This window comes from Macaca nemestrina, chromosome 13, assembly GCF_043159975.1.
Source record: "Macaca nemestrina isolate mMacNem1 chromosome 13, mMacNem.hap1, whole genome shotgun sequence".
NCBI lineage: Eukaryota > Metazoa > Chordata > Mammalia > Primates > Cercopithecidae > Macaca > Macaca nemestrina.
Genome location: NC_092137.1, coordinates 119,590,251 through 119,617,979, shown reverse-complemented (window position 1 = coordinate 119,617,979; position 27,729 = coordinate 119,590,251). Strand labels below are relative to the sequence as shown.

Here is a 27,729-nt window from a genome sequence, read left to right as displayed (position 1 = left end):
GTATTACTTGAAAGAAACGTTGTAAATCTACGGAGTAATATATTTACAAAAATATTTAGGATTGTTCCCACAACCGAATGATGGATCCATAAATTAGTAGAAATATAAAAGTTTATTGTTAAATTCATACATTATAAAAGTGATCTTTTAAAGAAAATCCAATATTCACATAAAGTAGACATAATACAAATTAGGCTACTGCCCATCATATATTTTTTGTATGTTTCTTATGAAAAATGTCCACTGTTGTTTCATGACATGGTCTTAAATCAAAATCACAATATCCAAGGGAAAAACGACTCTAAGAAGAGAAGAAAAGAGTATCATTAAAAATGATACAAAAACAGTTCTACACATTTACTCATAAGATTATATCCTACCTGTGGTTTCTTAAAATAATCAAGTCCCCTTCCAATCTTAATCATCCATCCATTGTTGAACCTGTTGAAATTAGTATATAGTATTATATTCAAGACACTAAAGTCAGACTATTAATAAAGCTGTAGTGCATTAAGTGTCAGCAAAATTTCCCCCTAACAAAGCAAACCACTTCCTCCAGTGGCTTGAGTTGAATCAAACCTGGGGTTCGTTATGAGCTGTGTCCACAATGAAAACAGTCATAGAAACAATCAATTGATTTAATTATCTGATAGTTTAACCTTGAATTTCAGCTTGTTGATAAAACTTTTTCGTGTTCTACTAACAAGTGGTGGCAAAGTGTATTCAGGGCAACTGGTGGTGTTTCAAGAGTTCCCCTACCTAGAGATGGGGAATGTGCAGGAGGAGCCCAGGGCCCTGACCTCTGCTTTAACTACAGCAGCTGCATTTTCATCTGTTTTGCATATTTAGTTTGTGATTAAGTTTTTATTAAAACTGAGTGCCCTTGCTATAAACATATAACCACTGTGCTAAACAAAAGGAAGATATCACTAAAATAACCGCATATTCTGTTTTCTTATAGACTCAGCAAATTGTCATGCCTACTAGAATAATTTAATAACCCATAAGAAGTAAAGCCACAGTAAGTAAATATTAAGTTCACTAGAAAATAAATTATCCTAATATCATAACACTATATATACAGTGGAGTAGACAGAAAAGTATTCTCTTTTTCTCTATGACACAGAATATGTAAATATTACTCCATTAGGAAATATTAAACTCACACACAAAACACTTGGCTTACTTTGTCCAGAAGTAAGCCAAGTGTTTTTTTCCTTCTCAGAAGTGAAAAATTACTAAATGGAGTTTTTGTTGAATTTTAAATATTTATAAATAAATATTAAATATATGCAATTATATAAAACATTCAAAAAATTTTTTAAGTATATATGGACTGCATGAAAATTACAACATTATTGTAGACTGACCTAATTTCTCGGTCATGTATTGAAGAAGAGTACCGCACTTCCAGCAGCACTCCATGGCTCCTGAGTGACTCTTCTATTTCTTGCAGGCCCCTACTTTGCTGCACTTGCTCAGTGCCCTGTTAATTGCAAAACTACGATTATCTGCCTCAGTTATTATTGTTATCTTAAACTATCCCTAAGCTATACAATCTATATCATAGGTGGATTAAGATGGAAATGTTCTATACTCGTTTCAATGCCTACTATCTCAAAGAAGCAACTAAACAATGTGAGGTAGTTTAAAGAGCAATTGTTTTTATCAAAATAATTTTCTTTTCTAATGTGGACATAACTCCACCCTGTCTCCTTAAATGTAGTTTGGAATAGTTTTAGTCATCCAAGTGGAGCTGACTTCTTTTGAAATCAATCGTAGAAGTCATAATTATTTAGAAGCATTCCTATTTTAAGTCAAAATCAAGATAGAGATGCCCACTACCACATCATGCTACCAACCCCCAGATATAATAATTGGTAAAGAAACAAAATTGTCCATAGTACAGACAGTGTGATTGCCTCCTGGAATATCCAAGAGACTGAACTAACAAACTATTTGAATAAGCGCATTTAGCAAAGTGGCCAAATACAAAATCAGCATCCTAAAATCAGTAACATTTTTCATGACATGCTGTGCATACTGTTAGATAACAAGTTAATTCCCAAGGAAATAAATCTAGCTGAAGCACTCCATCTGTGTTTTCCTTGACGGGACTACATCTTGTAACTGAATAAAGAAATAAGAAAGAGTAAGTGCTTTCAGGTACCTACTTCATCCAGAGAGGTGAGAAGGTGAATAGTTTTTACTTTACATGGCCTCTTAATAAGCAGCTCACAAAATCGAAGAAAGTTATACAGCTAAAAGACATTAGAATGGATTATTACTAACTTAGTACGTTGAATATAGTATTTCATTATATTTTAGTACATTCACATACCTGATGAGTATGTCTAATATAAGGATCTTCTATCCAAACTTCTGTAACTGTCTCATTAAGATATTCACGAAAAAGTGACTCGTAACTGAAACCCGTTGCATTATCTTCTATTTTAATTTGCTTGTGATATTTTCCATCTATAAAACACAGGCTTCAACAGTAAAACCAGTGACCATTTTTTTTACACATTTTATATTTTATATATAGTGATTAATCAGCATCAGATACACATTAATTTTTTTCACTTATTCATTCAGCAAATACTTATTGAATGCCTACTAAATATCATACACATTGCAGGATGTTACACACACAAACGTATTTAAGGCAAACCATTACATTAGTGATTTCTGCCTTCACAGAGGCTAGGCAAGGGGGAAAATCCAGAGGGTTCCTGGAACAGCTCCTTCAGCCGAATCCTATAGACCAGGCAGTTTGCTGAAGGGAGTAGTGTATGTATAAAGGTATCCAATAACTTCCTGTCACCATGGGTAGCACCACATACTATAACTCAGTGGCTCTGTGGTTCTTCTCTTCAGACTTGTCTTTTTATGTCTTGTAATCTAATAACTAAAGTGAGTATTAAACACGAATGCAGGGCAGGGCGTGGTGGCTCACACCTGTAATCCCAGCATTTTGGGAAGCCGAGGTAGGTAGATCATTTGAGGTCAGGAGTTCGAGACCAGCCTGGCCAACATGGTGAAACCCCGCCTCTACTAAAATTATAAAAAGTAGCCAGGCATGATGTCAGGCACCTGTAGTCCCAACTACTTGGGAGGCTGAGGCAGGAGAATCACTTGAACCCAGGAGTTGGAGGTTACAGTGAGCTGAGATCGCACCACTGCACTCCAGCCTAGGCAACAGAGCAAGACTCTGCCTGAAAAAAAAAGAAAAAAGAAAAAACATGAATACAGTATAATATGGAGCTTTGAAGTCTTTCTTGGCACGTGTAGAGTTTTAAACAGAAATTTACAATACTTCTTAATAACCCAAGCTAAAGATGGGGATGTCACAGGATCAATTAGATAGATCTATTGCTTTTGTTAATTCAAAATGAACATTGAAAAGTTATCAGAAACCTTTAAGGTTTTAAAAAAATATGACCCCTGGCTGGGCGCAGTGGCTCACACTTGTAAACTCAGCACTTTGGGAGGCCGAGGTGGGAGGATCACCTGAGGTCAGGAGTTAGAGACCAGCCTGATCAATATGGCAAAACCTCGACTCTACTAAAAATACAAAAATGAGCCAGGCGTGGTGGTGGGTGCCTGTAGTCCCAGCTACTCGGGAGGCTGAGACAGAAGAATTGCTTGAACCCAGGAGGCAGAGGTTGCAATGAGCCGAGATCGTGCCGCTGCACTCCAGCCTGGGCGACAGAGCGAGACTCTGTCTCAAAAAAAAAAAAAAAAAAAAATGACCCCTAATGCTAGTCCCTAAATTATATGGTAGCCCCTAAATTATACTTTACACTTTGTTTAAAAATCAGTAGTTTGGATTCTGTTCCAAATATTTCCACAGAGATAATGCTGACAACTATGCCTCGTTTTTTAAGCCAAGATGGCCACACAGAGGTTAATTTAATCCCATGTACTCAAAACCACAGTGCTGAAGGTACTGTATTTCATCAATGTTTTGGAGTAAAATTCCATTCTAAATTTCAAATTGGGGTGAAGGAAACACAATTGTATTCGTACTGAGCAAAGGAGCTCAGTGGGGGATCCCCAGGGTATGTACTGATACAGAATGGTAGGAAGAGATGGGGAAAGTGGTGTAGAAAGCATAGAGAGGAAGAAAAGCTGGGGCCTGGGGGCACCGGCTTTGCAGGGCAGCAGTACCTTTGGCTATAGAAAGCAGCAAGTATGCACTCAGGTAAGGGTGGAAATGGCCATTTACAGACATTTGTAAACTGGATGCTTAGGAGCAGGGAACTAATGATCCATGCGGAACAATACCTACCTGACCTCTAATCATTAGGAATGCTTAACTCCTGAGGTGTTTTGATTCACAACAAAATCTGAGGGAAATCCCAGGAGTTTCTTTAGCTTCTTTCATGATTTTGGTCATTTCATAAAGGGAAATATAAATAAAATACACAGTTTACATTTGGTATTCCTCTGTAGTATTTCTTAACATAGGGTCCACACATAAGCTTCATAGGGATTTGTGAACCCATTAAAAATGGCACGTAACATTCTCCAGTATGTGTAGCTTTCATCGGATGTTCAAAGGTCAAAGGGATATCTGACATTCCCACCCCCAACTAAAAAAAAAACCAAACAATTAAGAACAACTCCTATATGGGAGTGGAAATGCAGATTAAATCCTGTAAGCTCCCAGGGACAACTGGTCCAGACCACACAGAGCTCCAAAGGGCAGGAGCCAGGAACACTGGGTGAATGGACGATCGTAGTCGTTTACGGATGTGTTTTCTAAAACAGCCTCTTTACCTTCTTTTTCTTGCTCCAAGTGCTGCTTTATGTTTTCCGCTCTGTCCATGTATTTGGAAATTTTTTCTCTGAGATTACATCTCTTAGTATTATCTTTGGTACCTACAAATTTAAAAATATATATCTTAGCAAGTATCAAAACAATTTTTCTATTTAATTTGGGCATTGTTTTCAGTTTCTCCAGTTTTCTACAAATATCCTATCCTTTAGTATGATTTGCCTCAGTCCTCAAATACACATGATAAGCTCAAATTTGGCTTGAACATCCAAGACCTTCATATTTACACGAAACGTGGGATGCAGCTTGATTTGGGAGTGGGAACGATTGACACTACGTCTCATCTCTAGGACACCAAATCTGGTGGGATGAAAGGTGGCTCATTACGTGTCAAACTCATGTCTGAGCACTATTTTATCCTAATTACCCACAAGTTTGAAGTTTTTGCATAATTAAAAGATAGCAAAAAATATTTATCTTCCACAAAACCAGCTACTCTTCCAGACCTCCCCATTATATAATGCACATTTTTCCAGCTACCACAAAAATGTTATTTTTGAATATACATGATCATAAAGTTTTACTCCAAGCACCCATCCTCCCAAATCAGTCAACAAATCACTTCTTGTTCCTTCCCTTCTTTCCTTTCAACATCGCTTATATTTTCCATAATAATTTCATTTTTTATTTATTTTGAGACGGAGTCTCGTTCTGTCGCCCAGGCTGCAGTGCAGTGGGACGATCTCGGCTGTCTGCAGCCTCCACCTCCCGGTTCAAGCAATTCTCCTCTTAGTCTCCTGAGTAGCTGGGACTACAGACACCCACCACCATGCCTGTCTAGTTTTTGTATTTTTAGTAGAGATGGGGTTTCACCATGTTTTGGTCAGGCTGGTCTCCGACTCCTGACCTCAGGTGATCCGCCCGCCTTGGCCTTCTAAAGTGCTGGGATTACAGGCGTGAGCCACAGTGCCCAGCCAATAATTTCATTTTAATCTCTCATTTTAAAAAACATTTTGAGTTAATTTTATATTTACAGAAAAGTTGCAAAAATGGTACAGATAGCTCCTTCCCCTGGATTCTCCTAATGTTAACATATTACAAGCCATACTACAAATATCAGAGCTAGGAAATTAACGCCGAAACAATACTGTGAACTCATCTACAAACCTTATTTGAATTTCACCAATTTTTCCACTAAGGAAAGTGTTTTCTGGTCCGGATCCCATATTGCATTTAGTTATGTGTCCTTAGTCTCCTCCAATCTGTGTTAGTTCCTTAATCTTTCTCTGCCTTCTATGACCTTGACATTTAGGAATAACATCGGTCAGTTATTTTTGCAGAATGTCTCTTGTTTTGGACGGTCTGATGTTTGCTCATGATTAGACTTGGTTTATGCATTTTTTGGCAAGACAATCACAGAAGTGATGTACCTTGCTCAGTGGGTACGTGATGTTTATGTGTCTTACTACTGATGATATTAACTTTGACCACTTGGTAAAGGTAATGATCAAATCAGGGTAATTAGCCTATCTGTCATCTCAAATATTTAGTTTCTTTGTGGTAAGAACTTTGAAAATCCTTCATTCTAGCTATGTTGATACATACAACACATTATTAACTATAGTCACCCTATTGTGTAATAAGACACCGGAATTTATTCCTCTTATTTAACTGTATTTTTTTTTTTAAGAGAGACAGGGTTTCACCGTGTTGGCGAGGCTGGTCTCGAACTCCTGACCTCAAGTGATCTGCCCACCTCGGCCTCCCAAAGTACTGGGATTACAGGCATGAGCCACTGTGCCTGGCATCTAACTGTAATTTTGTACCCTTTGACCAACCTCTCCCCATTCCTCCTACCCCCTGCCCTTCCCAGCTTCTGGTAACCACTATTCTACTCTCTACTTCTACATCAACTTTTTCAGATTCCACATATGAGTGAGATCATGTGGTATTTGTCCTTCTGTGTCTGGCTAATTTCACTTAACAATTTCCTACAAGTTTGTCCATGTCACAAATGACAGGATTTCAATTTTTATGGCTGAACAGTACTCCACAGTATATATGTACCACATTTTCTTTATCTATTCATCTGCTGATAGACACTTGGATTGATTCCCTATCTTGGCTATTATGAATAGTGCTGCAGTAAACATGGGAGTACAAATATCTCTTCAACGTAATGATTTCATTTCCTTTGGATGTATACCCAGTAATGGGATTGATGGATCATATGGTAGTTCTCTTTTTAATTTTTTGAGGAATCTCCATACTGTTTTCTATAATGGCTATACTCACCTCTTATTTTGATTCCAGCAGGAGCTCCTTAATTGGTCTGCTTAACTTCAGTCTCTACAGGTTAATATCTACTTTACATTCTTGCCATATTCAGTCCTTTATTCAAGAAATATTTATTGAGAACTAACGACATGCCAGGCACTGTTCTAAGTGCTGTGGATACAGCAGTTAATACAACAGACACAATTCTCCTCTATTGTTCCAGTAGGAAGAAAGAGAACAATAAAAATAAGTTGGTAAAACATGTATATTAGATTGAGGTAAGTGCTATCAAATAAAATAATGGAGGACAGGGAGTGCTGGGATGGGGTTATAATTTTACACTGGAGGTCTGGGAAAGCCTCACAAAGAAGGTGATATTTGTGTAAAGGCCTGAAATAGGAGAGAGTGTGCCATGCAAATAAGTATCTGTGAGAAAAGAGCACATTCCTGAAAGAGACAAGCCCTGAAATGCAACTCCAATTATGTTACTCCTTTGTAAAAACCTTAAATGGTTTCTCCTTGCCTGTGGAATGAGTTAGAATCTCCTGGTAGTCAAGGCATTCACAATGTGATCCAAGCCCCTATCTACCTTTAAACTTAACTTCTCACTCTTCCTCTTCAGACACGTGCTCAACCAAACTACTTATTTGGTAAGACAGCACAGGAATTTGAAGACTCTTAGATGAATTTCTGACTTCTGAAATTCTTTTTCCTCCAAAGCCCCAATCAAACTCCACCTCTACCTTTCCACCCTCCCATGACCTTTAACTGTTGAAATCCTCATTGTGCCTATCTATAGATATCTCTCTCCTGGCACTTATTGCCTGTATTAGCGCTATTTGCATTTTGGTCTTAACCCATCTGTGTCATGTTACATGTAACCTCTACGGGATCAGTGAAGCACACTAGAGAAGAACTGTGATTCTCCCGCTTCAGATTCCTGGTGCAGCCAAAACTTGAGCAGTGTTCCACCTGACCAACACAGTACACCGTCTCTCTTCTGGGATTCCGTATACACAGGCCTTGGGCTCTGACTGTGACTCTACCACCTCCTAGTGGCAGAACTTGAAAGCGAACAATATTTTTTATGCTGTAAAGCGAGAACACCATCAACTCCTACTTGATAGGGCAATTGGTACAGATGAAACGAGATCATACTTTTAATGTTCTCTGCAATGCCTGGCACTCAGCACTGAAACGTGATAGCTACGCTTAGTGCTGTTGTCACTGTCATCATTATCATCAAATAATGCCCCAGGCAAGGTAGAGTTTATAGTTCTGACCAAAGCACCAAACCATGAAGGGCTTCCCTCTGCTGCCTCAAAGCTTCGGTAACACTTTAATTATAAGAAGCTTAAACTAGAAAGCTTAGTTCAGACCGGTAGTGTCAGTGGGTTGGGGAGCAGGAGTTGATCTTATCAATTTAATACATAAATATTAAGTGTCTACTGTGAGCCAGGGTTGTGCTGGGTGTTAAGGAATATTTGGGTATTTCTCAACATTGAATAACTAAGTAATAGGAAAAGTCTCACTGTCCCCTCCACAACCCTGGGCATTTCTCACACCGCACTTCATCCGTTTAAGAAAAACTTTTCTTCTGCCGCTACATAATTTTACTTTGGCTTGCTTTAAATGCAAATGTTTAAACAGAAAATTAAAAATAATCGTATAATAAACACCCTTATTACCCATCACCTAGATTTTTTAAATTAGCATTTTTGCTCAAATAGAGCCTCGATTTTTAAAAAATTTTTGCTTAAGGAAAATTAAGACATCATAGCATCTCTTTCTAAAACACTTTGGTCTGCATCTCTAAAAATTTAGGATAGTTTTCGGGAAAAAAAAAAATCATATTGCCTAAGAGAATAATTTTAATGTCACCCAATCTATATTCAAACTTTTCTACTAGATCCAAAAATGTCTTTCAAAGTTCGTACAAACCCAGGTCCTCTCAAAGCTTATATATTACACTGGGTTATATCTCTTAAGTCTTTTAAAATCTAGACTAGTAGCCTCCCCACCTTTTCTAGATGATATCAATCTACTAAAGATCTAAAGGAAAGCGGCCCGGTTGTCCTGTAGAATATCCCACCTTCTGTATTTAACTGCTTCTTCGTGGTGTGGAAGAATCGTTTTTAACTCATTCACTTCACCCCAGACACAGCAGGAACCAGTTCCTTTTCCTCAGGTCCTCCCCGCCTTGCCTCATTGCTCACCTTTCAGAACCTGCAGGAGCAGATCAATTCCCTCTTGGTAACACACCAGAGCCTGCGGATACCGCGACTCCGAATCCAGTTCTACCGCCCGCTTGAGCACAGTGGCTGCAGCTGTGCTCTGAGGATCCTGCCCCAGCCCGGACTTCGCCATAATTCCGGGAATTCTCCTCCACCTCAACCCAAGCTGAAGTGAAGCGGGTCTGCTGCGCTTCCGGGAAGCGGTCATGTGACACCCAGGCGCCTGCGCTCTCTTTCTAGGGACTTGCCTGACGCGGAGGGATTTCGTCGGAACAAAAATGCCCTAGGGTGCAGGTCGCGCTCACTGCGACGGCAGGCTTTGAGTGTGGCACTTGGTAGCTCTTCCTCTGTTCCGCTTCCCTTCGGTGGAAAAGTTCAGGTTGAACGTTTAGCGGGTGCTGGTGAGTGGGGAATGAGTGGCCGAGAGTGCGGCATTCTTCGCAAGGTGTATCCGGGAGCCCTCTGCAGATCCTAATTGATTTTGCCTAATGCGTTCTGAGTTGGCAGGTTACGGCAGCCTAAATGGGTCTGCGCCAGATCCCGTCACATTGGCTCCCGTAAGGCCATTGGCCTGCAGGATCCCCCCTTTTCCCAGTTCGCGGGATCCAGGGCCACGCGGCTTTTTGGGCCCAGGCTCTGGAGCTCAAGGACGGAGCCGCCGAGGCTGGACAGCTTGGAAAAGGGAACCCTGGCAGCGTTTTCTGTGCTTTATTGATAATTTAGGGTTGTCATTGGGGATTAGGGTTGCTTTTTTTTTTTTTAAATGAAGATAGAAAATTGTCTTTATTTTTGTATTGCTTCATTTTATAATGCAAACATCCCAGAGTTGGCAGTTAGAATATTTGCCATTTTATTAAAATTGATTTGTTACCATTTTGATCGAGACCTACCAAAAGCTGTTTGTTCTGCCGTTTTTGCCAAGAGGCAGTAATGAAGGCTGCACACTGCTTGTTAGGCTCTAGGAGTTCAGAGAAGAGACACGCTTCCAGCCTTCAGAGATCTCCGGTATCTCTGCAAGAGTGATTCTATGTTTTACATTTCAGAAGTGTTTTCCCCCTTTAATAATTATATACATTGACGGTTTAGAAAAAGAAATCGCTTTTTAACGTTCCTGTTGCACGCATGGTCATTGTAAAAAGACAAAAGAACTATCGGTCGGTGTGGGGGAGGAAAAACACTTTTTTTCATACCCCCAGGCGTATATTAACGCTTTTCTGACAACCTTCCAGAATTTTTCTGTAAATAGACACTTTCACAGACATTTAAAAAAATGGAAATGGGATCATACTTCTGTGATGCCTGGTATTTTCCTATTTTACAGTAGGAGACAGTAACTTTTACTTTATTAAAACGTGTTCCTTGCCAGGCGAGGTGGCTCACGCCTGTAATCTCAGCACATTTGGAGGCCAAGGCGGGAGGACCACGAGGTCAGGAGATCGAGACCATCCTGGCTAACACGGTGAAACCTCGTCTCTACTAAAAATACAAAAAACTAGCCGGGCGTGATGGCGGGCGCCTATGGTCCCAGCTACTCAGAAGGCTGAGGCAGGAGAATGGCGTGAACCTGGAGGCGGAGCTTGCAGTGAGCCGAGATGGCGCCACTGCCCTCCAGCCTGGGCGACAGAGCGAGACTCCGTCTCAAAAAAATAAAATAAAATAAATGTATTCCTTGAGTCAAACGTGGTGACACCTAGCTCCAATTACTGGGAAAATTGAGGATTGCTTGAGGCTGAGTTCAATACCAGGAACTTAGGGAGACTCTTATCTCTAAAAACTTGTAACTTTTGACTATCACACCTTCAGAAGTCTGTACATATTTAAATTTCAGTTATTCTGCAAAAAAATATATTGTGTGCCTGCTATAGGGCAGATACCACTTTACGTAGATGCTTGGGATACTTCTGTGAATATAACAGACCCAAAACAACAAAATCTAAAAACCCGTTTCCTATGGAATTAGCATGCTGTTGAATGGATATGCACCAAACAACAAACCTAACAGATAATTAAGTTACGTTAGAAGATACGCACAATAGAAAGAAAAGAGAGGAATTGGGAGTGTTGACAGCTGGGGTATGGGTTAAAATGTCAAATGATGTGATCTGGGTAGACCTCATTGAAAAGGTGAGATTTGAGCCAAAAATTAAAAAAGATAAGGAAATTAGCCATGTAAGTATCAGGATCATTCCAGGAGAGGGAAGAATTATTTGGAATTCTTCTGAATGGGATATTTGGTCTTTCTCATTAACTTATTCACTTATTTATATTAGTATGAACTTAGGGTTGTTTATTTATTTATTTATTTATTTATTTATTTATTTTGGTTTGGGTTCTAAGCCAGTAATACTTCGTTACTTATTTTGTTGCTGAAATTGTTCCAGCTTTGGCTACAATTGACTCCAGTGTCCCTTTGACATACCCCGTCATTATGTTTTTTCCAGTAGTTCCTTTCTGGCATTACAAAGTGCTCCAGACATAATCAGCCATTTCTCAAAGGAGCACTGGTTCCTTTTATTAAAGAATGCAGCCAAGATCTGGGCACCCAGTGTGCTCGTTGCCACTGAGTGCTATTGCTGTAAGTCCTCTCAGCTGACAGAGCCAACCCATGTGTGTATGCATATCTATTATTATTTCTAATCCCTCAATATCTATATTAAGCTACACATTATAAGGTGTGTAAGGATCATTGTAGCCTTCCGCTCTTGCTTACGTGTAACTTCCCACTTCGACAGTGAGAATCCTGGCCCTCTGGAACATTTTTGAGCAGAGCGATATGATCTAAGATTTAATGAGATGATTTATTGCTGATACACAAAAAAGATATTAGGGGAATTGGAATGGAAGCAGAAGTCCACTTAGGATTTTGTTGAGATCTAAGTGATCAGAAAGATTTTTTATAAAGTGTGAAGCTAAATATGTTGGAGTAATACCTAACCTTGATACGAGGAAGTCTGGTAAAATAATTTAGCATTAGACAGGTTCAGTTGCTGAGGAATGTTTCTGAGGTCTGGCTCTTTTCAGGAGATGTCTTGCATTGATTCTCACAGTTCCATTGCTTTATCCACATCACAGGAAAGACGTGCAGAACTTGAATGAACTAGAATCTGCGGGACACTGAATTACAACACTTAACCTATGTTAGTGTGTTAGAGCAGAAGTCTCCAAACCCCACGCCTCAGATCCAGACCATTTGCTGGCCAGGTAGGAACCAGGTGGCACAGCAGGAGGTGAGCTGCGTTTGAGTGAGCATTACCACCTGAGCTCCGCCTCCTGTCAGAGCAGTCCAGCATTAGATTCTCATAGGAGTGTGAACGCTATTGTGAACTGTGCATGCAATGGATCTAGGTTGCATGCTCCTTGTGAGAATCTAATGCCTGATAATCTGAGGTGAACAGTTTCATCCTGAAACCTTCCCTGCCACCTCTCCCTATCCATGGAAAACTTATCTTCCATGAAACTGGTCCAGTACCAAAAAGGTTGGGGACTGCTTTTAAGAATACTTTTAAGAGCATTCTTATTGGCTTTGTAATAATTTAATAATAATAAAAGCTACCATTTATTGAGGGCTTCCCACATGCCATGTACTGTTTTAGCTGCTTTGTAGAATAACTCATTTGCAAGACGACTATTTCTTTTCTGGGAGAAAAATTGTAACGCATGAATTAAGTAACCTGTCCGACATATACATGTAGTTCATGAACTTAATCTTTCTGCTTTCAGTATAAGTCAGTAGACTACAGTTGTTTTGTGTCTAATTAAATAAATATGACCTTTTTAGGTTATAGAAGCAATGCGTGTGCGTTGAAAATAGTTTTAAAAAAAATACAAATCAGCAAAAACAAATTCTACTTTTTAACAGAAAGGTGTTACGGTTTAGTGAAAATGCACTTGCCTAGAAATTAGGAGAGTGGGATTCCAGACCACATACTTTATTGATAACTGGATGCACTTGGATAAATCATTGAACTTTCTGGAATTCATGATCCTCATTCATAAAGTAAGGATGTGGGCAGTCAGTTCTAATGGAGTTGAGATTTCTCCAGTCCCTTCAGGCTCTTTAATTTTCTGTGATTCTGTGGCAAAGTATTCTTTATCTGCCTTCATTGTTGAAGAAGACACTTTGAATGATAGTAGTTTTGTGGAATCAATCTAGGTCTGACTCATTTGATGAAAATGGGGTGTGGTTAATGTGTATAATTACTACCTGTGGTTGAATAAAATATGTATAAATTAATTCGTGCCCTTATTGTATTAAAATAACCAATATGTTTTACTGTTAAACTTAAGTCAAGTTTACAATTAATTTGCTGCTTAGTTTTTTAATGCTAGAGAAGGGGAAACCTGTTCATTTCCAGGACATAGTTGACTCATGGGTCTACTTCCTACTTCCCACAGCCTCTAAAGAAAGCAGTCACTGCACTTATGGCTGGGATTTTGCGCTTAGTAGTTCAGAGGCCCCCGGGCGGACTACAGGTAAGTGTTTCTTTTCAAGAATTTGTCTTTTTCTATCCCTTATGAATTTTTTTTTTTTTAATCATTCCAAGGCAAGTTAAGTTCTTTTTTTTTTTTTTTTTTTTTTTTTTTGAGACAGAGAATCTCACTCTGTCGCCCAGGCTGGAGTGCCGTGGTGCTATCTGGGCTCACTGTAGTCTCCACCTCCCGGGTTCAAGCAATTCTCCTGCCTTAGCCTCCTGAGTACCTGGGACTACAGGTGTCTGCCACTACGCCTGGCTAATTGTTGTATTTTTCATATACTCGGGGGTTTCACCATATTGGCCAGGCTGGTCTCTAACTCCTGACCTTGTGATCCACCCGCCCCAGCCACCCAAAGTTAAGTGGTTTCCCCAGTTCCTTTTTGATATTCTTTGGATATTGAGAGTTAATCTTGTTTATTTATGGTTTATCTGCTGTTTTATCCCTAAAGATCTAGAATCAAAAAAGATCTTTTTCTGGAAAACATGCCAATAAAAAATGGCCGTCATTGATTCCCCTTGGTCTGTCTTAATCTTAAAGTTTTAGGGTTTTTTTCCCCTTAGATTATGGAAGTACATTTTCAATAATACAACATTAGAAAAATATGGAAAATCAGAAGGAAGAGAAATAATCTCTAGGAGACCATCAGTGTTAGTATTTTCCTGTATCTCCTTCTAGGCTTGCCTTTAGAAAGTGCAGTGGTGCGGCCTCATCTGCTCCTAAGGGCCAGAGCCTAGATGAGCCTATTGAGTTGCCTCTGGCTGCAGATGACAACAATGTAAGGGGCTTTATATATATTACCTTAACCTCAGATTAATCCTGGGAGGTCAGTATGATTTCCTTTTCAGAGCTGAGGAAACTGACCCTCTGAGGGAGTAAGTGTCTCATGTCTCACAGCTGGTAGGCAGCAGAACTCAGCCCACTGCCTGCCTTCTAGTGGTTTATGCCATCTCTGCAATGCAGGAAATGCTAGGAGGGAGTGATGGGAATGACTGTTGCCCATTCCCACGGCAGTGTCCTGGTATGAAAGGTCGGCAGTGAATCCTTATTCTTCAGTAGCCTGAGAGAAGTGGGATTGGAGGGATGTAGAGCAGGAACAAGGGATAGGAACTAGGAATGATGACATTGTTAGAACTAGAAAGGAAACTGGAAACTCATTTTGGATTTCTTTTATATTGTCTTGTTAAATGTGAATTACTGCACATTCTCTAGAGCAAGAGTTGCTAAGCTATGGCCTCTAGGCCAAATTCAGCCTGCCACCTATTTTTGTAAATAACAGTTTTATTGAAAACTACCTACAGCCAGCCAGGTGCGGTGGCTCACGCTTATAATGCCAGCACTTTGGGAGGCCGAAGTGGGCGGATCATGAGGTCAGGAGATCACGACCATCCTGGCTAACACGGCGAAAACCTGTCTCTACTAAAAATACAAAAAAAAATTAGCCGGGGGTGGTGGCAGGCACCTGTAGTCCCAGCTACTCGGGAGGCTGAGACAGGAGAATGGCGTGAACCCAGGAAGTAGAGGTCGCAGTGAGCCGAGATCATGCCACTGCACTCCAGCCTGGACCACAGAGCAAGACTCCATCTCAAACAAAAAAAAAGAAAAAAGAAAGGAAAAGAAAAATAGCCACACCTGTTTGTTTGCATATTGTCCGACTGCTTTTACCCTTATAATGGCCAAGCTGAGTTTTGGCAATGGAGACTACATAGCTCTAGAGCTGGAAATGTTTACTATCTGGTCCTTTACAGAAAACAGTTACCAATCCATGGTCTAAAAGTATATTTATGCGCTTTTACCTTTGTATTGTGTTAGTGCTTAGATGGGATGCATTCGCTCAGCTAGGGTGCTAAGATACACCTTTAATAATTACAGGGTAGGTTGGAGCAGACTTCTGTTACCTAAAGATTGGTGGGTATGGATTTCTGTACTAGACAGAATTCTAAAACACAAATGATTTATATCGTATTTTAGACGGTGACAAAAGGTGTGGAGTCTCTCATTGGTACAGATTGGATTCGTCACAAATTCACCAAATCAAGAATTCCAGATAAAGTAAGAACAAAGTTTGATTTTTTTTTTTTAATGTTAGTGTTGTTCTAAAAAATATGTTTTAAGTGGTACCTATTTTTGTAATATTGAAAGATTTTATGTTAAATTATATGTGGATGTAGGTGGGGGTACAGAGTTTAAAGCATAGTGGGATTTACATAAATGGTGATTATTAAAAACAAAACTGTTCTGTCACCTGTGTCACTGGCCTTCACAGTAGTGGGTTTTTATCATTTCAGTCTACTTATTCCTGCTTATGGTTTGTGTATGTGTGTTGGTATCACCATTGTCCTGAGAAAGCAGTAGGTCTTCCTGCTCAGGCTCTCACTGTGTCACTCTTCATTCTCACTTTCCATATCGATCATTGCTACTTTGGATCTTTCAGCTTTTTCTATTTGATTTATGTGTGCCTATCATTCTTTTAGATAATACTGACTAAGCCCACCATTGATTTTTTGTTTTAATTTTTTTTTTTTAAGAGAGTTTTGCTTTGTTGCCCAGGCTGGGGCACAATGGCGCAATCTCAGCTGGCTGCAACTTCTGTCTCCTGGGTTCAAAGAGTTCTTGTGCCTCAGCCTCCAGAGTATCTGGGACCACAGGCCCGTGCCACTACACCCAGCTAATTTTTGTATTTTTAGTAGAGATGGAGTTTCATCATGTTGCCCAGGCTGGTCTTGCACTCCTGATCTTGAGTGATCTACCCGCCTTGGCCTCCCAAAGTGCTGGGATTACAGGTGCCCGGCCTGTTTTTGTGTGTGTTTTAATTAGTAGTCTTTATTTCTTAGAGCAGTTTTAGGTTTGCAGAAACATTGATTGGGAAGTATGGGGAGTTCCTATATGTTCCCTCCGCGCAGCATACACTGTGTCCTCTATAACTGATGAACCAACGGGACACAGTATTATTAACTAAATACCATGGTTTACACTAGCGTTCACTCTTCACGTTGTGAAGTTCTATGGGTTTTGACAAATGCGTAATGTCATGTATCCACTGTTACAGTATCATACAGAATAGTTTCACTGCCCTAAGTATCACCTGTGGTTCACCTGTTTATCCTTCCCAACTCCCAACCCCTGGCAACCACTGATCTTTTTATTATCTCCATAGTTTTGCCTTTTCTAGAATGTAATGTAACTGAAATCATATGGTATACAGCCCTTTCAAACTGGATTCTTTCTCTTAGCAATTTACCCGTAAGGTTCCTCCATGTCTTTTTGTGGCTTGCTAGCTTATTTTTATTGCTGAATAATATTCCATTACATGGACGTATACAGTTTGTGCATTCGCCTGTGGAAAAACATCTTGGTTGCTTCCAGTTTTGGACAGTAATGAACAAAGCTGCTATAACCATTCATGTATAGATTTTTGGGTGGACATAAATTTCCAACTCATCAGTTAAATACCTAAGAGCATAATTGCTGGATTGTATGTTAAAGACTATATTTAGCTTTGTAAAGCCTGGGTTTTTTGTTTATTTGTTTTGGGCGAGGGGTTCCTAATATTTTTTGTTGTGGTAAAATATACATATAACATTTACCATCTTAACCACTTTTAAGTGTGCTACTCAATGGCATTAAGTACATTGACACTGTTGTGCAACTATCACAACCATCCATCTCCAGAACTCTTTTCATCTTGCAAAACTGAAACTCTATATCCACTAAATAATAACTGCCGACCTAAGCAACATAAGGAGACCCAGTCTCTACAAAAAAAAAAAAAATGAGATGGGTGTTGCGGTACACACCTGTAGTCCTAGCTACTCAGGAGGCTGAGCGGGGAGGATTGCTTAATCTCAGGAGGTTAAGGCTACAATGACCTATAATTGTGCCACTGCACTCCAGCCTGGGCAACAGAGCAAGATCCTGTCTCAAAAATTAATAATAATAGTAACTCCCCCATTTTCCCCTCTCCCTAGCTTTTGGTGACTACCATTCCCCATTGATTTTTCTTAAAAGATAAAACAGTATTACCATTGACTACTTTGATACCTTTAATGTGCTTGGTGTTCTTTTATCAGAAATCTCGTCCAGGTACAATGGCTCACACCTATATTCCTAGCATTTTGGGAGGCTGAGGCAGGAGGATCGCTTGAGTCCAGGAATTCAAGACCAGCCTGGGCAACATAGTGAGACTCCATGTCTACAAAAAATTTTAAAATTAGCTAGGTGTGGTGGTGCATGCCTGTAGTCCCAACCACTCAGGAGGCTGAGATGAGGGGATCACTTTAGCCCAGGAGGTCAGGGGTGTAGTGAGCCATGATCGGATCAGTGCACTTCAGCCTCAGCAACAGAGTGAGACCTTGTCTCAAAACAAAATAAAAAAATCTTTTTTATTTTTCGAGTCGTTGTCTTTCCACTGCTATCCTTTCCACAACTATTTTGTCTTATATCTTTCCATGTTTCTTACTCTGTATTTCTGGAAGGATAGATACAAATGTTGGCATTTATTTAAAATATGCAAGGCTAGACACAGGCAGGGGAATAATACACTGGGGCCTGTTGGGGGCGAGTAGAGGGAGAGCATCAGGAAAAATAGCTAATGCATGCTGTGCTTCAGACCTAGGTGATGGAATGATAAGTGCAGCAAATAGTGCAGCAGATTGCCATGGTACATATTTACCTATGTAACAAACCTGCACATCTTACACTTGTGCCCTGGAACTTAAAATAAATGTGCAAGGCAGTGGTTTCGATCATCAGCTGTGATAAATGTGAAAACCTTTAAACCTCGGGAAAATAGTCTCGGACTGTTTGTTTGTTTTTCTAGAGACAGAGTCTCACTGTCTTCAGGCTGGAGTGCAGTGGTGTGATCTCGGCTCACTGCAACCTCCACCTCCCAGGTTCAAGCAGTTCTCCTGCCTCAGCCTCCTGAGTAGCTGGGATTACAGGCACGCGCCACCACGCCCAGCTAATTTTTGTATTTTTAGTAGAGATAGGGTTTCACCATGTTGGCCAGGATGGTCTTGATCTCCTGACCTCATGATCCACCCCCCTCAGTCTCCCAAAGTGCTGGGATTGTAGGTGTGAGCCACCGCGCCCGGCCCTGCCTATCTTCTGAACTTATTCCTGTGTTCTCCTGTATTCTCAGCTGGTTTCTAGACATTGCTACTTGGATAACTTATAGGTATTTCAAGTTCGTATCCAAAATTCAACTCATCTTACTTTCCCTCCAAACAACCAAACAAAAAACAAGGTGCCTCTCTTGTATTAGTTGTGTCAGTTAATGCTGCCATCCTCTATCTCATTTCCCAGACTGGAGACATCTGAATCAAGCTTAGCCTCCCTCTTCTTCACCCAACACAAATCCATCTATCTTACTGCCCAGAGTTCCCCATCAGTCATTTTTCTGTTATAGCTACTATATGTAGTTCAAGCTCTTTTTTTTTTTTTTTTTTTTTTTTTTTTTTTGAGACGGAGTCTCACGCTGTGGCCCAGGCTGGAGTGCAGTGGCGCGATCTCAGCTCACTGCAAGCTCCGCCTCCCGGGTTCCCGCCATTCTCCTGCCTCAGCCTCCTGAGTAGCTGGGACTACAGGCGCCCGCCACCGCGCCCGGCTAATTTTTTGTATTTTTAGTAGAGACGGGGTTTCACTGTGGTCTCGATCTCCTGACCTCGTGATCCGCCCGCCTCGGCCTCCCAAAGTGCTGGGATTACAGGCTTGAGCCACCGCGCCCGGCAGTTCAAGCTCTTTAACCATGGTCGTAAGTGCCTCCTAACTGGGTTTCCTTGTATCAGGCTCTATCCCCAGTTAGTTTTATTCTCAGGTAAGAGTTTTCTTTCCAAATCTCTTAAAAACATGGGCCTATTGGTTCTAACCCTCATTAACTCTGTATCCCCAGCAGTAATTTCTAAAGGCTCAACATGGTTGCACATAGTTTAACTTCGTCCCCTGCATTGCTTTTCATGCTTTTTTCTATATTAGTCACCCTGAACCACTTGCCTTTCCAAAATATTTTGTGCTTTTTCATACTGTTCTTTTAAATATTCTCACCTTTCTTTAGTGCACCTACCCCTTCCTCTGATCTCCACCATCCTTCTTGTTCTAATCTCTTCAAAATCCCTAGAAAAATATAAACAAACAAAACTCACCAAAAAATACTCTTAATCTTACCCACCCAGAGATAACTGCTGCCAGCTCCTTCCACATCCTTCTCTGTTGTATGTTTTATTTTTTTCTTTTAAACTACTCAAGTGCAGTAATGAGAAGGAAAGAGTAGAATAAGGAGTTCAATCTGTGTTGTATGTTTTAAGATGTGATTCATCTCATATCAATCAATGCTTCTCTAGCTGCTCTCTCTGTCTAGTAATATAATATGAACCTCTCACTGTATACATTTCTTTTTTTTTTTTTTTAAGTTCCGGTATACATGTGCTGAACATGCAGGTTTGTTACATAGGTATACATGTGCCATGTGGTTTGCTGCACCTGTCAACCTGTCATCTAGGTTTTAAGCCCTACACGCGTTAGGTATTTGTCCTAATGCTCTCCCTCCCTTTGCCCCTGACTCCCCATGTGTTCTCATTGTTCAGCTCCCACTTATGAGTGAGAACATGCAGTGTTTGGTTTTCTGTTCCTGTATTAGTTTGCTGAGGATGATGGCTTCCAACTTCATCCATGTCCCTGCAAAGCACATGATCTCATTCCTTTTTTTTTTTTTTTTTGAGACAGAGTCTCACTCTGTCGCCCAGATTGGAGTGCAGTGGCGCAGTCTCACTCACTGCAACCTCTGCCTCCCGGGTTCACGCCATTCTCCTGCCTCAGCCTCCCGAATAGCTGGGACTACAGGCGCCTGCCATCATGCCTGGCTAATTTTTTGTATTTTTAGTAGAGACGGGGTTTCGTCGTGTTAGCCAGGATGGTCTCGATCTCCTGACCTCGTGATCCATCTACTTCAGCCTCCCAAAGTGCTGGAATTACAGGCGTGAGCCACCGTGCCCGGCCGATCTCATTCTTTTTTATGGCTCCATAGTATTCCTTGGTGTATATGTACCACGTTTTCTTTATCCAGTCTATCATTGATGGGCATTTGAGTTGGTTCCATGTCTTTGCTATTGTAAGTACTGCTTCAATAAACATACATGTGCATATGTCTTTATAGTAGAATGATTTATATTCCTTTGGGTATATACCCAGTAATGGGATTGCTGAGTCCAATGGTATTTCTGGTTCTAGATCCTTGAGGAATCGCCACACTGTCTTCCACAATGGTTGAACTAATTTACATTGCCACCAATGGTGTAAAACCATAAAAACCTTAGAAGAAAACCTAGGCAATACCATTCAGGACACAGGCATGGGCAAAGACTTCATGACTAAAACACCAAAAGCAGTGGCAACAAAAGCCAAAATTGACAAATGGGATCTAATTAAACTGAAGAGCTTCTGCACAGCAAAAGAAGCTCACCATCAGAGTGAACAGGCAACCTACAGAATGGGAGAAGAATTTTGCAATCTACCCATCTGACAAAGGGCTAATATCCAGAATCTACAAGGAACTTAAATTTACAAGAAAAAAAAAACAACCCCATCAAAAAGTGGGCAAAGGAAATGAACAGACACTTCTCAAAAGAAGACATTTATGTGGCCAACAAACATATGAAAAAAAGTTCATCATCACTGATCATTACAGAAATGCAAATCAAAACCACAATGAGATATTATCTCATGCCAGTCAGAGTGGCGATTATTAAAAAGTCAAGAAACAATAGATGCTGGCGAGGCTGTGGAGAAATAGGAATGCTTTTACACTATATACATTTCTACAAAACTATTTTTAATCATTGAATAATACTCCTTTTTATTAAGATACCATCTTTTTGGGGTCAATTTTTTTTCTCAATCTGATTCCCCAGAGGTATGACTCTTGATCTAATGTCTTTGAGACCTTTATATATATTTTATATGAGTCTTAGAAACAGTATTTATAGAATATATCACATATGCACACTCATGTATTTGGTACGGATGATGCACATAACAGCTTACAACACATAATTGTATGGATATTTCTTTTTGGTTTTTGGCTCAAGAATATATTATGGCCATCATTCAGTGTGAAGACCTGCAAAGATAGTAAACCTCATTCATTTTAATGGTAGTATTGTATCCTATAGGATACATCGGAATTTGTGTATTTGCACTGGGCACGGTGGTTCACGCCCGTAATCCCAGCACTTTGGGAGGCTGAGGCAAGTGAATCACTTGAGGTCAGGAGTTCAAGACCAGCCTGGCCAACATGGTGAGACCCCCGTCTCTACTAAAAATACAAAAATTAGCTGGGCATGGTGGTGCACACCTATAATCCCAGCTACTCATGAGGCTGAGGCAAGAGAATTGCTTGAACCTCGGGGGCGGAGGTTGCAGTGAGCCAAGATCGTGCCATTGCACTCCAGCCTGGGCAACAGAGCAAGGCAAGGCTCCATCTCAAAAAAAAAGAATTTGTGTATTTGCATCATTTTGCTTAGTTTTGTTATTAATCATTTTATTTAGAATGGATACATCATAATGTAGTTATCCTAGTGAGGAACATGGGTTGCCTTAAAATTTTTCAGTATTACAAATAGCGTTAGAATACACATCCTTATTCGGTACATTTTGTGCACTTAGAGGAGTGTTTCTGTGGGATAACTTCTTAGAACCTTTTGATTCTTAGATAATTAATTCAAATATTAGCTCTGTGGAGCTGTTTCTGATCCCTCATAAGCAGAATTTATTAGTCATTTGCCTGTATTCTCGTAATACTTTGTAGAATGTTTTTATAGTATTTATGTTTTATTTTCACTTGTAATTTACATGTTTGTTTTCCCACCTGACAGTCAGCTCTTCACCTGAGAATAGGGAGGGAAGAGGATGCAGCCCAGTGCCCAGCTCATAGCAGGGCTTACAGAGTCTCCTGGCATTTAAATTATTTAGTGTCATTGGTTGCTCCTACTTTGTTCTACAGGTTAAACTCCATCTCTCTGAGTAATCAGACTGATAGAAATGTTCAATTTGAGGTTGAGGATTACGTGATGATTAAGGATGAGATAATTATGTAGTTGTGTATGTGTGTGTGTCTTTTAAGAAAAAATGGGAGGTATATAGAAACTGTGTAAGCTGGAAATTTACCATTTATAATTATTTCCTTTCTAGGTGTTTCAGGCCTCACCTGAAGATCATGAAAAATATGGTGGGGATCCACAGAACCCTCATAAACTGCATATTGTTACCAGAATAAAAAGTACAAGAAGACGTCCATATTGGGAAAAAGATATAATAAAGATGCTTGGATTAGAAAAAGTATGCAATTATTTTAATCATCTTTAGTGTTGTTTACATTTGCTTTAAATTTTATACTTTTAAAACTTTGAGGTGTATATTTATTATTTATTGCGTATTGCTTAGGGTAATTTATTTGTAAATTTGGCTTAGAATGAGCCCTCAGTTTAACATTGTACTGAAACATGGAACAATCTGCTCTTCAGGTTGGTTGATAACATTGCTTTGTTGTTGTTGTTCACAGTCGCATACCCCTCAAGTTCACAAGAATATCCCTTCTGTGAATTCAAAATTGAAGGTGGTTAAGCATTTAATAAGGTTTGTTGTTTCTTCTCTTTTTAAAATGTATTGCATAGTGTAATTCTAAATGCATTTTTCTTTCTTTTTTGTTCTGAAAAAAACTTTTTAAAAAACTAAAATTTTGTTCTTTTTAATTGACACATAATAATTGTACGTATTTATGGGGTACATAGTGATGTTTCAATATATATAAAGTTATAGTGATCCGATCAAGGCAACTGGCATATCCATATCCGTCATCTCAGACATTTATCATTTCTTCATGTTGGGAACATTCAACATCCTCCTTCTAGCTGTTTGAAACTGTGTGTTATTGTTAACTGTAGTTATCCTGCAGGGATACAGAACACTAGAACATATTCCTCCTATCTAAACACATTTTCTTATGTCACAGAATCCAGCCCTTGAAGTTGCCACAAGGACTTCCAACAGAGGAGAACATGTCTAACACGTGCCTCAAAAGCACTGGGGAGTTAGTAGTGCAGTGGCATCTGAAACCTGTGGAGCAGAAAACACATGAGTCCTAGTGCCCCAGCAGCTTCCGATTGGAAAATATGTAAATTGTTTTTATTTAAAGATGGTGAGAAAGTGTTTTCATGAAAATATGTTTTAAAAACCATTTTCAGGCCGGGCACAGTGGCTCACGCCAGTAATCCCAGCACTTTGGGAGAGCAAGGTGGGCAGATCACCTGAGGTCAGGAGTTCGAGAACAGCCTGACCAACATGGAGAAACCCCGTCTCTACTGAAAATACAAAATTAGCCGGGTGTGGTGGCGCATGCTTGTAATCCCAGATACTCGGGAGGCTGAGGCAGGAGAATCGCTTGAACATGGGAGGTGGAGGTTGGGGTGAGCTGAGATGGTGCCACTGCACTCCAGCCTGGGCAACAGGACGAGACTCCATCTCGGGGAAAGAAAAAAAATTTCACTGACTAAACCTGTTGCAGTTCTTTTTTACTGTAGACTTGGAGATTTTAGTTTAATTTGGTTTAATTCTTTGTCCTTCCCCTTTCACTGTTTCACTCCAAAACGGGTAAGAATGGCATTGTTTGAACATCCAGGTTCAGGTCTACTGCCACCTTAGCAAGCGTCATCAACTATTTTATAAAAATTGCATTATTGTTGTTGTTGTTGTTGTTTTTGAGACAGGGTCTTGCTCTGTCGCCCAAGCTGGAATACAGTGGCATGATTTCAGTTCACTGCAGCCTTGACCTCCCAGACTCAAGTGATCCTCCCACCTCAGCCTCCAGAGTATCTAGGACTACAGGCAGTGTGCCACCACACCCGGCTAATTTTTAAAAGGTTTTTCATAGAGATGGGGACTCACTGTGTTGTCCAAGCTGATCTCAAACTCCTGGGTTCAAGCCATCCTCCCACCTCAGCCTCCCAAAATGCTGGGATTACAGGCATGAGCCACTGTACCCAGCCAAAATTGTTTTCTTATTTAAGTGAATTCGACAATTTCTGTGAGTGGCTCTTTGCATGAACACTGTGCAATGTGTTGGAGAAATCCAAAGCTGACCAAAACATGGTCCCCACCTTTTGGAACTTACAGTCTGTTCTGGGGAACAGAGATTCAGCCAAAGTCAAGAAACACTGGATGCCAGCTAGTTTTGTGCTATAGTGTCTATAAGTACATATGTGGATATGGGTTCATTTTATCCCTAAATATAGTACCAAACCAGCATTTATCTTCTAATTATAAACCTAATTTGGCCTAAACTTTATTATTGCACACTGCCTGAACAAAACATACTCATCTCTATGTAAATTTTTTCGTCATGGAACAAGGGTGTGAAATGAAAATATTTTAGGATTTATTCAAAAACAGACTATTCTGTTTTCAGCTTCAAAATTGTTCTTTGAATCCTAAGGAACCTCTGTCAACAGTTGAGGTTGCTACTGAAAAGAAAAAAGGAGGAGGCAGAAATCTCTCAGGGAGAATTTTTCCTTTTTTTTCTATTTCAGGTACCTGGAGGGGTGGGGAGAAGTAAGAATTGTAAGGGGGGTTCGATACTGGGAAATTCTGTGACAGCTGATTGAAGATGATGATGAAGAACCTCTGCATTCTAGTTACCGTTTGCTTTCCTTTGCCTCTTGTAAAATTTGGCTTGGCAACAATGACATCGTCATGCTCATTGTCCCAGTATCCACCCTGTCATAGATCTTAATGTTTTTGATCATTGCATTAAAGTGGAAGTGCCACCCACAGTGAAACCAGATCCCACTAATAAGCTTAAAGGCGATTGCAGTTTTAATTCCATAGTTATTGAATATCCAGTGTGTGTAAAGCCTGGAGGGGAGCCAAAGGACACTAACTTCTAAGAGCTCCGTCTAGTTGGAGAGAAACCTGTATGCCACAACATACAGTGTCCTTGCCTATGTGGGGTTGAAGATGTCTGTGTAAATAAAAGAAGCCTCTGCTGATTTAGTACCATCTCTTTTACTGTGCTAATTTTTTTTTCTTCAGAGACAGGTCTCTGTCACCCAGTCTGGAGGCAGTGGCATGATCATAGCTCACTGTTACCTCCAACACTTGTGTTCAAGTGATCCTCCCACCTCAACCTCCTGAGTAGCTAGGACTACAGATGCACGCCACCACTCCTGGCTAGTATTTTTTTAAATTTTTTGTAGAGCCAAAGTGTTGCTATGTTGCCCACGCCGATCTAGAGTTTCTAATCTCAAATGATTCTCCTGCCTCGGCCTACCTGGCGTTAGTGTACTAATATTAATATTGTGTAAATGGAGGAAAATACCATGGTTAATTTTTACTCAAACGGTAAGAAAGTTTGAGTAACTAATTTAAATCTCAACAGCCCATAGCTAGAAGAAGAGATCTAAATGTTAACTTGAATATTTAGAAGTAAAAGTGTCTACAAGAAGAAAAGTCTTTAGTGAAAATATGAGCATAGGCCAGTGGCATTAGCTTTCTATTGCTGCAGAACAAATTACCACAAACTTAGCTGCCTAAAACAACGCACACTTACTGTCTCACAACGTCTGTGGGTCAGAAGTCTAGGCATGGCTTAGCTGGGTAGCCTGCTTGGGATCTCGATGCTGGAAAAACATGTCTGGCCAGGTGCTCATTGTAGCCTTGACAGGGAAGGGATCTGCTCCCAAGCACTCTCAGGTTGTTGGCAGAATTTGTTTCCTTACGGCTGTAGGATTCATGGCAAGTGGCTTCATCCAGAACCAGCATTAGAGAGAGACTAGCAAGATGGGCACTACACTCTTAATCAAATAAATGCAATCATGTACCTCGCGTCACCTTTTTTGCATTCCATTCATTAAAAACAAGTTGCACCTCCTACCTACACTCAAGAAAGGGAGGAATTACACAGAAGTGTGACCACAAGGAGGCAGGGCTCGTGGAGGCCTCCTTAAAGTCAGCCAGCCAAGCCTGATAAGTCAATCCTGGAGCTTATCATAGTAGCTGTGTAGTTTAGAAGGGTTCTTCAGGTTGGCATTCCTTTGCCTCAGATCATCATTTCAAAACCCTATAAGGGCTTATTCCTCGGTGTTGACTTTGTGTGTCTGAGGATTGCTTTGTTTAGCGTCCCCTGCCTTCTTTCAGGAGGTTTTGCCTGGCATCCAATGGTGACCATGGCCTTTGGTCAAACTCAACAGATAGTTACCCAAACACTACCCTTAAGGACCACTGCAGTTCTCTTAGGGTCTCCTCAATCTAAAATTGTGCCTCTTTCAGGCTAAACTTTCTTCATTTTTTTTTTTTAATCATAAGAATACTAACTAGTATGCCTATTATCTAACTGGCACACTTTCACCGAGGACAATGTGGAAGTGCACTGGCCATTTTAGGGAGCTTTTGACATGAACAAGGTTGCTTCTTTGGGAGGTACCTTAAAACAAAAAGCAAAGAAACCTTTATGAGGAGATTGTCTTGTTTTTCTCAAAATGAGATAATTTTGCTTAACATAAGTAGTATCCCTTTCCATTCTTGAGGATTGATAAGTACTGACTTTTTTATCACACAGCTTGATAAAATTTTCAAGGGTCCAAATTACTGTCTAAACCCTTTACCACTCTTTGTGTATATTTGTCAAAATCTGCTTTTCTGTATCAGAACTTCTCTCTCAAGACCTGAGGTAAATAATTAATAAGGAATCCTTGGAACACTGGAAATTCTAAAATAAGAGTCAGATACAAAACACTGGTCACTAAAATTCTTACCTTTATGTATTAGAATGGCAATCAATTAACTGAAAATGTCTTTGGATATTATTTCTGTTTATTTTTTGCTTCAAAATTATTAAAATGACATGAAATAAGTGCTCAAGAAGAAAAATAAACAATTCTCCATTTCCTGTTCTCTAGTTTTCTTTATTATCTGGAA

The 27,729-nt window shown here is 40.0% G+C and overlaps 2 protein-coding genes and 1 long non-coding RNA gene across 8 annotated transcripts in view; 1 reads left to right on the top strand and 2 right to left on the bottom strand.

Annotated features, from left to right (window-relative positions):
- Positions 1-93: 93 nt before the first annotated feature.
- LOC105490083 (microtubule interacting and trafficking domain containing 1) lies at positions 94-9,504 on the bottom strand. Its single transcript, XM_011755383.3, has 7 exons — positions 9,277-9,504; positions 4,786-4,887; positions 2,342-2,478; positions 2,175-2,261; positions 1,371-1,486; positions 381-441; positions 94-301 (listed from the first exon to the last, which is right to left on the bottom strand). Exons 1-7 carry the CDS (start codon positions 9,500-9,502, stop codon positions 206-208), a joined length of 825 nt encoding a protein of 274 aa, XP_011753685.3. The 5' UTR covers positions 9,503-9,504; the 3' UTR covers positions 94-205.
- Positions 455-27,700, top strand: LOC105490314 (mitochondrial ribosomal protein L30). 5 transcript variants are annotated; one of them, XM_071077300.1, is made up of 7 exons: positions 9,568-9,695; positions 12,367-12,495; positions 13,690-13,767; positions 15,739-15,819; positions 22,951-23,097; positions 23,321-23,394; positions 23,771-27,700. In XM_071077300.1, the coding sequence occupies exons 3-7, from the start codon at positions 13,717-13,719 to the stop codon at positions 23,901-23,903; spliced, it is 486 nt and encodes a 161-aa protein (XP_070933401.1). In that variant the 5' UTR covers positions 9,568-9,695; positions 12,367-12,495; positions 13,690-13,716; the 3' UTR covers positions 23,904-27,700. The 5 variants fall into 5 exon arrangements, with proteins under 5 accessions (XP_070933403.1, XP_070933400.1, XP_070933399.1 ...); XM_071077301.1 differs by having other exon boundaries at positions 12,367-12,521; XM_071077302.1 differs by lacking the exons at positions 9,568-9,695; positions 12,367-12,495 and adding an exon at positions 455-1,021.
- The window catches only part of LOC139357977 (uncharacterized), a 44,069-nt gene continuing 29,710 nt past the window's right edge, over positions 13,371-27,729 (bottom strand). For both annotated transcript variants that reach the window (XR_011612120.1, XR_011612121.1), the window contains exons 3-4: positions 19,810-19,878; positions 13,371-13,498 (exon numbers count right to left, since the gene is read on the bottom strand). This is a non-coding gene — a long non-coding RNA (uncharacterized lncRNA). The remainder of the gene's footprint in view (positions 13,499-19,809; positions 19,879-27,729) is intronic.